The sequence below is a fragment of the Theropithecus gelada genome, chromosome 6 (genome assembly GCF_003255815.1).
Source record: "Theropithecus gelada isolate Dixy chromosome 6, Tgel_1.0, whole genome shotgun sequence".
Lineage (NCBI taxonomy): Eukaryota > Metazoa > Chordata > Mammalia > Primates > Cercopithecidae > Theropithecus > Theropithecus gelada.
Window position 1 is genome coordinate 129,153,794 of NC_037673.1, and position 15,708 is coordinate 129,169,501.

At 54.4% G+C, this 15,708-nt stretch overlaps 1 protein-coding gene across 8 annotated transcripts in view; it reads right to left on the bottom strand.

Annotated features, from left to right (window-relative positions):
- SEPT8 (septin 8) overlaps positions 1–15,708 on the bottom strand; it is a 52,484-nt gene that overhangs the window by 10,010 nt on the left and 26,766 nt on the right. For 6 of the 8 annotated variants that reach the window (XM_025387203.1, XM_025387205.1, XM_025387204.1 and 3 more), the window contains exons 2-9: positions 5,138–5,258; positions 3,952–4,147; positions 3,433–3,619; positions 2,215–2,376; positions 1,542–1,638; positions 1,195–1,363; positions 874–1,006; positions 540–730 (exon numbers count right to left, since the gene is read on the bottom strand). In XM_025387203.1, coding sequence (XP_025242988.1) covers positions 540–730; positions 874–1,006; positions 1,195–1,363; positions 1,542–1,638; positions 2,215–2,376; positions 3,433–3,619; positions 3,952–4,147; positions 5,138–5,258 — 1,256 coding nt within the window. The remainder of the gene's footprint in view (positions 1–539; positions 731–873; positions 1,007–1,194; positions 1,364–1,541; positions 1,639–2,214; positions 2,377–3,432; positions 3,620–3,951; positions 4,148–5,137; positions 5,259–15,708) is intronic. The other 2 variants (XM_025387207.1, XM_025387209.1) reach the window with 1 other exon arrangement.

Here is a 15,708-nt window from a genome sequence, read left to right on the forward strand (position 1 = left end):
GATGCGCCACAGCTGTCCAAGCAGAGACCACTGCGGCTTTTGGAATCTGGTCAGCTGGAGATGCTGACATTGCCAGGTCCTGTGCCTCCTCTGGCCTGAAAGACCATTCCCAGCATTCCCAGAGCCCGGCAGCTCTGCCCTTTCCAGGCTGCTCCTCGCCCGTGCAGCCCCACCTTCACCACGCTGCAGCAGGGCCACAGCTGCCAAGGGGGCTACAGGAGAGCGAATGGGTGAGCAAGAAATGGTGGCGGGGTGGGGGGGGAAGAGGAGGAAGGGGGAAGAGGAGGAGAGAAAAAGGGAGAGGGAGGGGTAGCACAAGATTGCCTGTGCAAGCAAGAGTGCATGACTATGAGAGCGATCCAGACCGCGAGACACTGGATCACTAGTGAAGGAAAAAGAAAGGCAACCAAGAAAGCTGGGGAGAGAGCCACTGAAGATGAGGGAAAACGAAACAGGAAAGGGGCAAGAGAGGGCGGGAGAAGAGCGAGAAGGGAGGTGAGGGACAAGAACGAAAGGAAGAGCCGTGGCCTGCCACCTACTTCTTCTTGTCCTTGTCCTTCCTCAGGGGCTGCTGCGAGGTGGCGTGCAAGGCCTGCGACTGCAGGGCCTCCACCGCAGCCTTCCGGCGATTGAAGGCGTTGGTCTCCTCCTCCAGTTCCCGGCGTTTTTCCTCCACCTTGCGCTTCTCCTCCTGGTGGACCCGCTTCAGGTGCTCAAACTTCTCATGGAGCTGGCAGCAGAAAGGGGACAGAAGATGGGAGGAGCAAGAAGAGGAGGGCTTGAGCCTGGGCCAGGAAGGCACCCCCACCTCTACCCTCAGCCAGGCCTTCCCTCCCTCAGCATCCCCACCCCAGCCCCCAGCCTGGCACATACCTCCCTTTCCTTCTCCTTCAGCTCCAGCTCTGTCTCCTTCACTTTGTTGACAAACATCTGCCTCATCTCTTCCTCCTTCCTCTGCAGCTCACTCAGGAATTCCTTCCTCTTGGCCTCATATGTCTCTTGTAGGCTGTGGAGACCCACAGAAAAGAGGCCAAGGATGGGATTATGGAGGAATGGGGTAGGGCAGAGCCAGAGAAATAGAATCACATGGGCACAAGGGGTAAGAGGATGGTGGGGTCCCCCAGGGAACAGATGCCAGGATGGTGTGTCTGGCCACAGCTGTGAAGACAGGCTCACTCTGGCTCAGGCTGTCACCTGAAGGGCTGGCTGTCACCATCGCTGTCCTGGAAGCCCATCTCCTCCAACTTGCAGCGCCGGTAGAGCTCGTAGTGCCGGCTGTGGGTCTGCTCGCGGAGGTCTTCCATGTTCACCCGGATCAACATTTCCCGCAGCTTCACGAAGTCGCAGTGATTCTCATTCTCCACTGAAAGCAGAGGGCCAGTGGGGTATTAGGCAGGCATGCAGGCGGGCAGACTCCAGAGTCAGGGTGGGCACACAGGTGCACATGAGGAGGAAACAGCACAGGGTACTACAGGCAGCAGGGCAGGCCAGGGGACACAGTTCTACCCCCAGCTGGGGATGTACTTCCCATCCACACTCACCCTGCACCACTCCCCAGGGGTACTGCCGTGCTCGGACCAGCTTGTTCCCCACCTTCACCTCCTCGGTGCTGCCCACTACGGCGAAGGGCAGATGTGCCTGGAAAGGGGCCCAGGTATGAGTTGACACAGGCTAATGGCAGACTCTCCTTCCCTGCCCTTGGGTCCTAGGGAGGGGCAGCCAGACCTGAACAAAGGCTCCAGGGCCAGATGCTTGCTTCCTGGCTCTCTTCTTGAGAAATGTCCCAGAACTCCAAACAGGGGAGTGGGCTGAACCCTCAACCCCCTCCCTGGTGCTCCTGATTCTCCAGGCTGTTCTTTCAGCCCTCAGGCCTCCCAGGGACCATTAGAGCTCCCTGAAAGGACCTGTGAGCCTGGCTCCCTTCCAGGTTCCCAAACCCTTAAGCCTGCTCAACTCCTTCCGTTTCCAGGCTCCTCCATGAGTCCAGATCTTATGACACCCAAACCTGGGGTCCTCAGTATAGGCCCACTATCAGATTCCTCCTGTCCCCTGCCTACAGATGTAGGACTGGCCAGCTCCAGATGCCCACCCTTCTGTCCTGGAGAAGCTAAGGCTGGAATCCTGGGGAACAAGAGTCTCCTGGGGCTGTGTCAGATCTGTGCCGGCTCCTCGCCCTCTGGCCCCAGGGCCCTGAGGCCCTCGCCCAACGCTCACATTCATGACTGCGTTAATCTCTGCAACAGCCTCGTCATCCGTGGGAAACTGGTAGATCTGGACCCCGTTGCTGACCAGCTCGCCCATGATCTTGATCTTGAACTTGTGGAGCTCGCTCTTGGAGATGGTGTCAGCCTTGGCGATGATGGGAATAATGTTCACCTGCCAGGATCAGGGGAGAGGACAGCAGGCTGGTTGGCTCTTTTGAGCAATGGTTCCCATGCCATGGCTAGCCATGCCCAGGCCATATCCCTCGGCAGGGGGAAGGAGGCCAGAGAGATGGAGCCACTCCCACAGGCAGCCGTGGTGCAAACCCAGCCACCTGTGGCCATTCTGATGGGTTTCAACAATTGTCTGCAGTGCTTCTTACAGCCCTGGTTCCCCCAAATCACCATCCAGCCCCAAAACTGGTCCCCCTAGGCATACCCAGCTTTGACCCAGAATCCTCTGAAGGTCCTAATTGGCCTGGGGCCTGACAGAAGGAGTGGTCGGGGGCTGTGCTCCCCACTAAGCAGGTAAAAGGACCCATCAGCAGTAGCCATAAGAAGATCCCAAAATCTCCCACACCCAGGCTATCCCGTTTTTCACAATAAAAATGAACTCCTGAGATGGGAAGACAGTCACGTGAGAGCTGACAAGGGATGTGGGGCCACATGCCCTTGAAAATGCACAGCTCTTCTAGCCCTTCCCATAAAGCTGCCTCTCTTCTCTACCCCTACAGTACCCAGCCCTCGTTCACATCGCAATTCTGGGCCTTAACTCTCCTCTCCCTGATGGGCTCAGAAGGAACTAAAGGACACTTATATCAGGGAGGAAGGGGGAAGTGAAGGGAGGAGCTAGAAATTAGGAATTGAGAGATAGAAAATGAGCAGAGAAGAGGCTGAGATGGGAAGGGAGGTTCCCTGGGGTGAAGGGCAACAAACACTATTGGGAGCGGGAGAGGCAGCAGGGCTGAGAATGACAATGATTCAGCTGCAAGCAAGGGGCTCAGGGTCAGACCCAGGGCACAGGACTCTGGAGAAAGAGCCCAGAGCAATGGGGGCCACTGGAGCAGGACGGACAGACGCAAGACAGAGAGAGGACCAAGCCAATAGGGGGCCATCCACAAGCCACCGACTAGATCCCTGAGGACCATGGTGGACAGGCATGAGGCAGCCACCACATCGCATTGCAGCAGAAGACTATGGAGCCTGTGACAGCGGGTGGGGACAGGGATACCTTGCTATCTAGTTTCTTCATGGTCACCAGATCCAGGGACTTCAGGGAGTGCCCCGTGGGCGTGATGAAGTAGAGGCAAACGTGGATCCTTGTGTCATGGTAGTCGAAGAGCGAGCGGCGGATCTTCAGCTCCTCCTGCAGATAATTTTCAAACTGCGCATCGATGTAGTCAACTATGGGCCTGTAACTACAGACAGCTCCATCACCCAGGAGGCTGCCAGCTGAGATCAGGGGCTTGGGGCTTGGGGGACTCAGGGCTCGGGGCCAAGCCAGGCTGCCCCCTGGCCTTTTCTTTCTGGGAACAGCTTCTGCCCGAGGATCCCTGACTGGATACAGGCAGCTGACCCCTTCTCCAGACACCTAAAGGAGTAACTGGTCTGTTGGTGACCACAGAGCCTCAGATACTCCCCAAGAGGCACTCCCTGGCCCCCTGCAGTGTGAGGGCTGGGCTACTGGTATGGGGACCAATGTAGGTGGGGTGGGAAGAGGCTGGGTGGGGCCGCCCTTCCCGCCTCTTGCCTCTCATCCTTATTGATCTGATCCCCAAAGCCCACGGCATCCACAATGGTCAGCTTGAGCTGCACGTTGCTCTCCTGGAGGTCGTAGGTCTGGGGCCGCAGGCGCACGCATGCCTCATGGTGACTGGCTTCCTCAGTCTCGAAGGTCGTGTTGAAGAGCGTGTTCATCAGTGTGGATTTGCCAATGCCAGTCTCCCCTGGGCAGTGAGCACAGGAGGGGAACAAGTGGGTGTCACAGGCTGGAACTGGGGCTGTCTTTGGCTGGTGGCCAGGCCAGGCAGGGCTCAGGCATCCATGGCCCCTGGACAAGAGAAAGGGGCAGGCCGCCCACCCCCATCCCTCATCACCCCCATTCCCCAGGAACTATCTTTTCCTGTGGCCTCAGAAATAACCTGTGGAAGGAAGAGCCAAAAGGTGGACTTGGACAGAAGACATAGCTGTGTGTGATGTGTGATGTGTTCCCTCAAGGAGCAGGGAAGAGGCAGAGCCGTGCGGCTGGGTAGACACCACTGCAGACCCAGTCACCTCACACATAACCTGCTGTACACAACACCCTTCCCAGGACCAGGGTGGTCACGGGACCAGGAGGGCCAGGGTCTAAAGCCACCAGTGGCTCAACCCATGCGCCCTGGACAGCCCTAGCTCCACATGGCTTTAGCTGGGGGAACCCAGGATGGGCTGCTTCCCGAAGGGCACCTGCAGAGGGACCAGCAGAGCACTTTGTGCCCTTCTGGGACTCCCAGGGAACCTCTGAGAGCCTCTCTGCTTGGGGCTGTATTTGTTCATATGCGTGCCGGAGCACTTACCACAGGATATGGTGATGAGGGGCAGAGCTGTTTACCATAACGTCCTTGACACAGGGTAGGAAGCAGTAAATGAATACATGTTTTTTAAATGAACAAACAAATGAATAAATGAACCTAAATCTCTGTGATAAACACCCACAGTTTACAAACCACTTTCATGTGCCCGATCCAGTTTACTCTTCCTGACAACGCTGTGCCAGGCCCTGGCTCTAACTCCATCCTTGACCTTGGCAGAGACACCAACCAAATCCTCATCCTGACACCCCCAAAGTTTCACTCTGCCTGGGAAGCCCCCTCGTAGCCCAACAGGGGGCCAGAAGCACCCCCTCTCCCAGGAGGTTCTCACCCACCCTCTGTCTAAGGCCAGGCCCTGACACTCACCCACACAGAGGATGTTGAAGCTGAAGCCCTGAGTGACCGACTTGCTGACCAGCTGGTCGGGGAGGCTGTCAAAACCCACATGGCCGCCCAGGGAGAGGCTCCGGGGCTCTGGCTCTGCATTCTGCCAAGAGAGAAATAAAACAAGACATAAGCCCACTGGAGAAGAAAGGTCAAGGCTGCGGGGGCGGGCGCTAATTCTGAGTTAAAACAGCGAAGCAGCCCCGCCCGATGTCTGAATTCTCAACAAATCTCAGTCACACCCTGAGTACACCCAAGCCAAGTTTCCCAAGCCAACTCCAGGCCAAGTTTCCCCAGAGGGAGCCCGATGCCCCCAGGGGGAAAGGCCCTTCCACTCTGTGACTTTGCTTCCCCTGGGATGGCCAGGGATGCCTGGCCTGAGGGCTCCATCTCTCCTGGCGTAGGTGGCCCCAGGGGCTGTGGCTGCTACCCATAAGGGCCCACCTGTTTTCCTACTCAGCAGGACGCCCCAGATGCTCCCAGAGGCCCAGATTACAAAGTGCATCTGTTCCTGCAGCCAGCTCTGAGGAGACGGGGGATGCTGCCCCTGCCTAGTCCTCCCAGGCCCTCCCACTGAGGCAGGACTCAAGCAGGGGCAGGTCTGGTCTGACCCCCTCACACGCGTGCTCCCTCAGAGGGGCCTCCTGTATCAGTTGGGCTCGTGGCCCTCCATGCTCACCACTGCTCCTCACACACCCACGTGTGGGACTCATGCATGGACCCTGCTAAAGGAGCCGGCCCTCACTCAGACAACCCCCCACTGGGGCTCAGGGGTGGGTTCCAAAGGGATCGAGACTCTGAGGCCTCCTCCCTTCTGCCTCAGTGGTGTTCTCTAGAGATCCCCAGCTCCTGGCTCCTGACTCCTGCCACCGTCCCACCCCTATCTCAGTCCTGCTTGTCTAAACAGAAGGTTCCAGGTGAGAATGTGGAGGCCTGGCCTTAGCAGAGAGCTGGGCGGCAGGCCCTGGGTGAGCTGGGGCCACTGGAGCCGGCCCAGCGCTCTATAAAAGGAAACCACAAGGACCTGAAGCAGAGGGTCATGGTCACACTCCATCTTGTGTGGCTGGTTTCTCTGACTCCCTGGAATGGGGTAAAATGCTGCCCGAGGGAAGGTTCCCAGGCTCAGCCCCTCTGAAGGGCAGACCTTAGATAGCTCCATGTTGTGCAGAATCCTGCCTCCTCCATTCCTGAGCCCCACTGCCCTGAGACAGCTAGAAAGAGGAAGGAGAGGAAAGGAAGGAGAGAAGGAGAGGAAAGGGCAGCGGATTCAGAGTTTCTCCTGCCCATAGCCACGGGGCGGGGAAGCAGGTCCAGCTGAGGACAGCCCAGGAGATAGGGCCGGTGGCAGATGTGGATACAGGCTCAGGGTCAGGAATGGATGGCCCTGGCTCCTGCCCTGCAAAGGCATCTCTTCAGCACCCGAGCAGCTGACCTTCGCTGCAGCCCACTACCTTGGCCTGAACCCCTCTGGCCATCCTTCCCTCCCAACCATAGAACCTTGGCACTCAAAGCCAACCTTCTCCACTATTGATGTCTACCTCCCCACGGCAGCCTTGCATCAGTGACTCCCAAGTGTGGGTGCTGGCAACCTAGACCCCACATGGCCCCTCTGGGCAGTTGTACCATCCCCTCAAACAAGTCAGGGCTAACCCTCAACCTGCTCTCTCCCATTCAACAGAGCCTCTTTTCTTATAGCTGACCCTTTCTCCCCATCACCTAGTCCCAAAGCATCATGTCCCAATCTCCCCACTCAAGCCCAGGTCTCCTTAGGGCTGCAAACATAATTGGACAAGGAGGTCCCAAAGGCAGCTTCTTCTCATTGGTGCCCACATAAAAGTAGTTAATGAAGCCTAGGAGGTGCTGGGTCAGGTCCAAACCCCTTAGCATGGCGTTCCAGGCCTTCCTCACTGGCCTGGTTCCAGCCTAACTGGTAACTCTGAGCTCCCCTTTCAAACTCTACCCCTCCCCTGGGCTCTACAGCTTACTCTACCTTTTCCTTGGCACCCACTCTCACCTGGCCCCCAAGCACTTACATTCCAGACCCCTCACTTGCCAGTTATCCTGTTTCCTAGTACTACTGGTTATCCTTTTTTAATGCATCTTGATTCTCTACCTATTCTATAAGCTTCTCGATGTTGGCTGCTGGTTGGGGAGGTCAGGTTTTCTTTTCTTCCCTCCCTCCCATTATTATGCCCAACATGCTGGACAACGCTACCATTTACAAGTTACTGAACACGGCCTCCAACTGCTATGGCATCGGGGCACCTGCCCACCTTACACAGGGCTTCATTATTTAGTCTCTGTTCCACCTCCTTATGGCAGCTTGAGGATCAAATGGAGGACACAACAGTTAGTCTAGAGCTTTTTTCTTTTCAGGCAAGACTGAAAATCTCCAAAATTTAAGGCGTGCTGTGCTTGCAGAGAAGGCTATGTGTTTATTCATCCTCTTCTTCCAAGGGGTGACACAATCAGGATGCAATCCAACATCCTGTAGTCTGCCGCCAAACCCCACCAAGTCAGCTGTGTCTGGAAACCACACACACACACACACACACACACACACACACACGGACGCAGAGCACTTACTGAGAAGCAGAGGCCATTCCATTCCTGTTTTCCCCCACTTTCTTACAGGTCTAGGCTCCAGAGGCTAAGTGTAGCACTGGGGATTGTTGGGGCGGGTCTCACATAAACCACCTGTCCACGCACAGCAACTGCAGAGTGGCCTCCCCTCACACAGCTCGACTCTTTCTGTGGAAGTGTGGGGTACAGGGAGGTCATCATCCCTAAGTTGTTGCCCAGACTACACTCTGTTATTGCAGGGGCCACACATCTGGGGCAATATCTGTTTAGGAGCCCCAGGGAACAGTCAGGGGTATGAGTCTATGGAGCATGCATGTACACACACGTACACACACAGAATGGCCACTGGCCCTGATGGAGACAGTGTTGTTACCTTGTCCCAGGAGACTGATCTGACCTCCAGGCTTTACCAAGGGGTAACTCTCACTAATGCCAACTCCCTGATCATAGATTTGGCATCGACACGTGATCTAAGTTGCATTACTTGCTCCAGGGTGCCTGCCCCAGGCATCTCTACCAACCTGAGTGGGGTTACAACCTAGGAGGAACCAGCAGCCTCTGAAGGACCTCCTGCACATCTCAGCTACCATGACTCAGAAATAGTCAGGTCTCCCAGTGGCTACCAGAACTGCAATTTGGTGGGTAAGACCACAGCTCCAACTCCTGGGGTGGGAGCCCATCAGCATGATCCCATGATTGGTGCAGGTACAGGCAAGTGACACAGGTTGAGCCTTTATGACCATCTTGAAACCATTAGGGGAGCTAGCCTAAGGCTTCAGTCCACTCACAGGATGGCAGAGCCAAGACAATCACAGAGAAGAGAGGAAGCCAGTGTCTGCCCTATCTCTGGGCTTTTCTCCTTACCCCTGGCCATATCCTCTTTATCACTGAGGCTAGTTGACTGGTATTATCTATTACTTGCAACTGAAATATCTTCAGTGCCATAGGATCCAAAGTAAAACTCTTTGGATGCAGAGGAATAGGGAGAAAGCAAGGAGAGCCAGGAAAGGAGGGACAGTGTGGAAGGTAAAACAGCTCAGTGTTCACAACCAAAGGAAGGAATGGATGTCTGAGATGATACCAACACCTCACTGAGGACCACCTTATGTGAACTAAGCCGAGTGATTTACACCCAGGCTCTCATTTAGTCCTTCCTCACTGTGGATGACAGACTCCACGATTATCCCCATGTTAAAGGGGAGGAAACCGAAGCACACAGAAGCTAGGGAACTAACCAGGGCAGAGCAGGGACCTAAGAGTAGACCAAGCTCTTGTCCCGAACCACTCTGCTACATTGCCTCCCCTGTTCTTAGCAGGCTCCTAATTCATTCATTCAGTCACTCAACACACACCCACTGCACATGTCTGCTGTGTGCCAGGAACTGGGATGGCTGCCAATGAAAAGATGAGGACATCAGATCCTTGACCTCAGAGGGCTAAGCCTAAGCTCAAATGCCTTTAGAAGCCAGGCAGGTAACATATATAGGTGAAGGGCAGCACCACCCTAATAACAATGGCAACAACAACAGACATAACTAACATGTATTGCATGCTTGCTATGCGCAACCCTAATTTAATCTCATTTAGTCCACACTTCGGCCCTATGACATAGGCCACAGAAGCCTCCCCATTGTCCAGATGAGACAATAGAGGCATCAAGAGAGTGTGTAATTTGCCCAAGACCACACTGCTCAGGAGAGCAAAGCCAGGATCTGAATGGAGACAACATGACTGTGAAACCCATGCTTCTAGTCACATCACTCTCTGCCTGCTGGATGAAAGACAGCAGCTAATTCAGCCAAGTGTGGGGGCTCCCGAGGAGAGGTGAGAATGACAGAGAACTGGAGAGCCTGTGCTTATATGCTCAATCCATGGTGGCCGCAGTTCCACAACTCGAGCCAACTGTGGGAAAGCAGGTCTAGTGTTGCCAAATCTTCCCATTTTTAAAGAGAACCCAAAAATCTCTCTCTATATATACATATATATATATATGTATTTTTTGAGACAGAGTCTGGCTCTGTCACCCAGGCTGGAGTGGTGTGATCTCAGCTCACTGTAACCTCCGCCTCCCAGGTACAAGCAATTCTCATGCCTCAGACTCCCCAGTAGCTGGGATTATAGGCACGCAGCCACCACGCCCGGCTGATTTTTATATTTTTAGCAGAGACGGGGTTTCACTATGTTGGCCAGGTCGGTCTTGAACTCCTGACCTCAGGTGATCCACCCGCCTTGGCCTCCCAAAGTGCTGGGATTACAGGTGTGAGCCACTATGCCTGGCCCAGAAATCTATATTTTTATGTGAAATTCTGTAATTTTTAAAGATTGACAACCAATACAAACTGAGAATACCATGAGGGCCCAATACAACACGTCAGTGGGCTAGTGTGGGCCAAAGGCCTGCCGGTCTGTAAGCCGGCTCTGGTGGGAGTGAGCTGGAAGGACCCTGCAGCCAGGCTCCATTTTCAGGTCAGGAAGCCCCATGGCAGACTGCTCTGTGGGGAGGAGTCTTCAGGCAGGACAACTTAACTTGGACCCCAGAGAGAGGTGGACCCAAAGCCTCTGGCTCATTCCACACACCTAGCTCCCTGAGGTGCTCACACAGGGGTGAGCGTTCTACACGTCTTCAAAGTCCCAGGATAGAGAGAGTTGGCTCTCTGTAGAGCTCTGAGCTCTACATATGCAATGAGAAACTCCATGGGGCCATTATCCCCTCTCTAATCACTAACAAGCTTTTGGCTCCAAAGCCAGGCCCCAGGCTTCTGTGTCATCATTTCTTTGGCACATCAAAGACGACAACCAAAATAATAACTTCTCAGGCCGACTGCGTACCTCCATGCCCAGCCGTCCAAGACAAAGTGGAGAACAGCATTTTGTTATGCAGCCCAGTGGATAACTAGGACGCCCTTTTCCTGATCAGGAAATGCTCTGTCTGAGCCTCCTAGAGCAGCCCTCATCACCAGCCAAGAGGAACTGCCCCTTTTACCAAGAAACAAGGTGGGATCTGGGAAGAAACTGCATCTCATGGTTGCCCACACACAAAAACAGGTTTTTTATCCAGAAGGAACTGGAAATCTATTGAATGTCTAAACCAACAGAGCCGGGGAAGCTGTGGGTGAATAGAGACGCCTGTGATCCAAACCCCCAAACTAGGCTGATTGTTGCAGTGGGAGTAGAAAGAATACACCACCATAGGTGGATTAGCTACTGAATAATGAACAAAGAGCAGCCCCTAGACCCCAGGCTTTCCAGAGTTCTCCAGTGCCTTGGACTTTGGATGCTTTTCTTCCTCTGGGTTCCCATGCCTAGCACCCACTCACCAGTGTACCCAGTCAGGCAGACAGGAAGCCCACTCCCCAGGGGAGCTCCAGCCCTGAGGATGGCCCTATTAAGTAACTGAGCCATGGCCCCAGGAGTCAATGGACCACTGGGAGCCTTCTCCACCCATGTTCCTGGCACAAACTATGCTAGCCCCGGCTCCAGCTCCTCCCAGCAGCCTGGGCCTTAAATAGCCAGAGCAGAGGCCTCTAGCCAGAACCCATGGTCGCGGTCATAAGCACAACTGTCCTTGAGCCTGACAGGAATCCTAGGAATTTTCCCAGGAAAGGCTTCGGCTCTGGTCCCAGGATTCCACAGCAAGCCTCTAAGCCCAGGTCAGAGGTTACGGGAAATAACCAAGGAGACATATGTGGGAGGGTAGGGGTGGGATGCTGCTACCCCGGGCCAGGAAGGAAGAATAGAGGCAGGATATACCTGTCCCAAATCAAGAGGACACCTGGGAGCCAAAGCATCTTTCTCCTACAGTGGCAACTGAAAACTTGAGAGAAGATTCAAGCAAGGATCACCCTCCATGGTCCCAACATGATGGCAGTCAAGGTAACAGGGAGATGGCAGCTGGGCTGCCAATCATCCTCACAAGGCCAGTCCTACTGCACCCATCCCGGGAAGAGAAGGAACTTTGGGAGCAAAACCATCCCCTGACCCTAATACTCCATTCTCTCTGCTTCTCTCTCTCACTAAGAGGCACTGTCTTCCCTTTCTGCATACAGCCAGCCAGGCTGCAGCTTATTAATTTGGGATAGTATGTTTCACACTTTTGCCATCAAAATCAGATTTCCAGGAAACTAAGAGCACAGTTACTGGTAGCTGGGCCAGTACTTGCCACCCCAACCCCTAGGACAGACACATTCTTGGCCTTTATTGTGCTGCCTGAGAGGGAGTGGTCTATCCCACCACAGAGATGGGGAAGGCGCTCTGGGCTGCCGAATGTACTAGAACTCCAGGCATTCATATTTTCTTACTTAGCTCAGGGACTCCAGCAGCAGCCACCACTGCCTTGTAACAGGGAAAGCCACGAGTGGTCTGGATATCAATGGCAGGAGAAGGCAGTCTCTGTTTCACAGCAAATGAAACCCCTTGGAGGGAGAAAGTGGGCAGCAAAGGTGCCCCGCCTTCCGTCCAACCCCAGGATGGATGCCAGTGCTGGAAAGGGACGGAGGAATGCATGGGCACCAACACGGGTTGGCGGAGGTATGGGGGTGGCACTGCTATACTTCTCTGCTGCTTGTCCATTCACTCCAACACCAGGCAGAATGTCAGGTCTGTACCCAGGCCCAAGAGCCAGGTCTGACAAGTGGGCTTGGGTCCAAACCCACAGCCCCTCCTGAACCCCAGGCATCAGGCAGCCCAAGCCCTGGAGCCCCCTCAGAAAACAGCCAGCCACCTGCCAGTAGACATGGGCCCCTGTACCTTCCTCTGCTGGTTCTGTCCCTCTAATTTGACCTCTAGGATAGGGAACACCTGAAAGCCATGTGTCCTGAGGAGAATATCTAATTTGCCCCAAGAACATGTAGGGCAACTGCACGCAGAGCCAAGATGCCCCCTGCCCTGTCCTCCACTGCCTCTTCCCAGGCCCAGTTCTTATAGGAGCTCTGAAGGTTCAAATGGCTCCAAAAGAAGCCAACAGAGTGCCCCAGCTCTACCATGAGGGCATGGAGACCCTGGGAGGGTGTCTCTTCCCCAGTCAGATGTGTCTCCCTCCTGCCTGCATAGCTTCGCATCTGGTTGTCTGGCAAAGCTTTTGCCTTGGGGGCCATGCCTGGGGATCCTGACACTCAAGCTGGCAGCACAGAGGCAGGAAGACTGGGGAGGCTGCAAGGGACACACAGAGGCCAGCTGGCCCTCAGGCCCTTTGCTCTATCATCCTGCAGCTGCATGCCTCTGGTAGCTGGACTTGAGCCACAGAGACATTCGTGGTAGTTACTGCCCCAAATATAATATACACTTCCACCTAGCCCATCCGAGGGCTCAAAACGCAAAGATATCCACCCTCTCTGTCATCACTGGTGTTGGAATTTGGATCTTGTTCCCCCTACCTTTACTGGCCAATGACCAAAGTCTGCATCCTCACCCAACCTTGGGCTGTTAGCATCAACAAGATAATGCGCTCAAAGCACCCACTGCCCTCCCTGCCATCCAAGGTTTTTGACACAAGTCAGACCCTGGGTTCCCAGGCTCTATCCAGTCTCCCTCCTCCTTGGCCCTGAGCTCATCTCCTGATTGCCATCCTCTCTGTTCCTATCACGGTCAGTCTTTTAGCATGTGCTCCCTGGGCTGCCAATGCTTCCCATCAGCCCTGCAGTTGTGACCCACTGCAGTCAAGACCCCAAGCAGACCTTCCCAAGGTGGGCACACATAGCATGGTCTGATGCCCAAGACGGAGGGCGGGCAGGCAGACTCACCTCCTGGGGGAGAGGGCAGAGCTGCGGCTGTGCAGGTGGTGCTCACATGTGCCCTGAGAGCTGCACGGGCATCTCTTGCTCAGCTCCCGTTTCTCTTCGGCATGGCTCAGCAAGGAGGCTACTGGCCGTTTTTACAAGACGGGGAGATACCACTCTGACAGAGACCTTGAGCCCCACTTGGGTGAGGGCTCTCAATTCCTGCTTCAGGAGGGACTAGGTACTCCCTGGAGAGCCTGCTTCTTGGGGAAGTATCAAGATTGAGGGGGTGACAACGGAAGTGACAGATGGTGCTGGGGATAAAGCAGAGATGGGGGTAAGTGACTGGCTGGGAAGAACGCCAATGTGAGGCTGCGTGCTGCACGTTTCTTCCTCTCCCACTCAGCTTCACTTTCCCCAAGCCCTAAAGGGTTGCTCACCACGGGGTCTGAACCTATGAGATTCTGGCAGGAGAAAATACCGGAGCTGGCCCTCGGGGAAGGAAGGGCTGAGCCCCAGAGTCAAGATTCCAGTTAGGAGGAGGGGCACAGCAAGAGTAGACAGGAGTCTGGCTGCCCAAGGAGGGCAAGGGGCAACACACCCTCCCCAGAGGGCTGCTCCACACACCCACACACAGGGGATGCCCACCCTCACCCCAATACTGATCTAGGGTGGAGCAGAGCCCAGTCAGGATGCCAAGGCTGTTAGCCTGTGGTGTGTACACCATGCTATGTGAGGACATAGGAACCCAGCACACATCCATCTCAAAGTACAACTCTGTATGCTGTCTAAGCTCCAGGTCAGGACAATTCTCAGGACTGCAGGGCTAGTCTGACCACTGAGCTGGCCAGAGGGATAGTGTAGACCTGTCACGGCTCCATCACATCCTGGGGCTTGCAAGACACCTCAGCATATTTCCAAACATGCCACGGACTGCAATTAACCCTCCATAAACTCTTTGAGGAACCAGTGTGGCTCTGCCCATTTTACAGCAAGATAAAGGCAGAAATGATTTTCCCAAGATGACAAGCCAGGAGGGGTGAATGGAGTCCGGACTTAAAATTCAGGCCAAACTCCACCCAAGGTCTCCACCCAAATCCAACCCTATCCAAGTCCTCCCAGCAGGCTGACAGCCCAAAGTGCAGAGGGTGTGGAAGGAGTCCATCCCTCCAGCTGAAGCTAGCATAGCAACCAAGGCCCTGCGCTCAGGCTCTACGCCTATGCCTGAGTCAGTACCCTCTCTGTGCCCTGGCCACCCCGCAGCTAATACCCAAACTCCTCACAGGAATGGTCCGAAAGCAAACACAGGACCCCAGGGGAAGGCTTGTCCAGCCCACAGCCTGGCCTCTCAGCTAACCCTCTGAGGACCATCTCTGGATGAGCAGGGATGGAAGCCCTACAGAGAGTTCCATGAACAGGGCAGATGCATCCTCTGCTCCCTTCTTACATAGGGTGCCAGTCCTCACATCCACGTGGACAATAGGTAGCATATATTATTCATTGTGTCCTTATCATGTGCCAGACACAGCTCTGAGTACCTGCCCCGGATTCTCTTGTTGAATCCTCACGGTACCCCTATGAGGGAGGTAATATTTCTATCCCATTATACACATGAGAGCACCAAGGGGTTAAATAACCTGCCCAAGGTCACATGGCCAACAAGGAGTGTCTAGGATTCCTATCAGGCTGTCTGATTCTGGTTTCTCTACATACCTCTCCCACCTGCAAGATCAACTGTTAAACCTCCGGCCACGGACAAGACCCAGACATAACTTTCTGGTCAGCTGGGCACAGAAAATGCACACAGACACACAAGCAGAGACGCCCAGACACTCACGGGTCTCTTGGCCTCCAGTTAATCAGCAGGTCTGTTAGGATTCAGGCACTGCCCTCCTCCGGTACATAAATTCCAATTTATAGTACGGGGCGAAGTGAATCTCTGAGTAGCCCAGCCTCTGAATCTGTTCCTCATGTATTTAAACTTACTTAACTGACATATGGCCCCCCTCCCCAATGGGAATAAAACACCCAAGTCTAGAAATTATGAAACCAAGAGCTCCTGCTTTAGTCATGCACATTTCCAAAGTAGACCAAGAAATGTATTTTCAGATTAAAGGGAAAATTTACATATATAAATTCGGATGACAGTATTTATAGCATTAATTACATAAGTTCTGGCTCCCTTATTTAGCCCCAGAACCAATTCGTTATCGTTCACATATTCAGAGTTCCCCCCTCCCTCCAACAGCCCTGGGC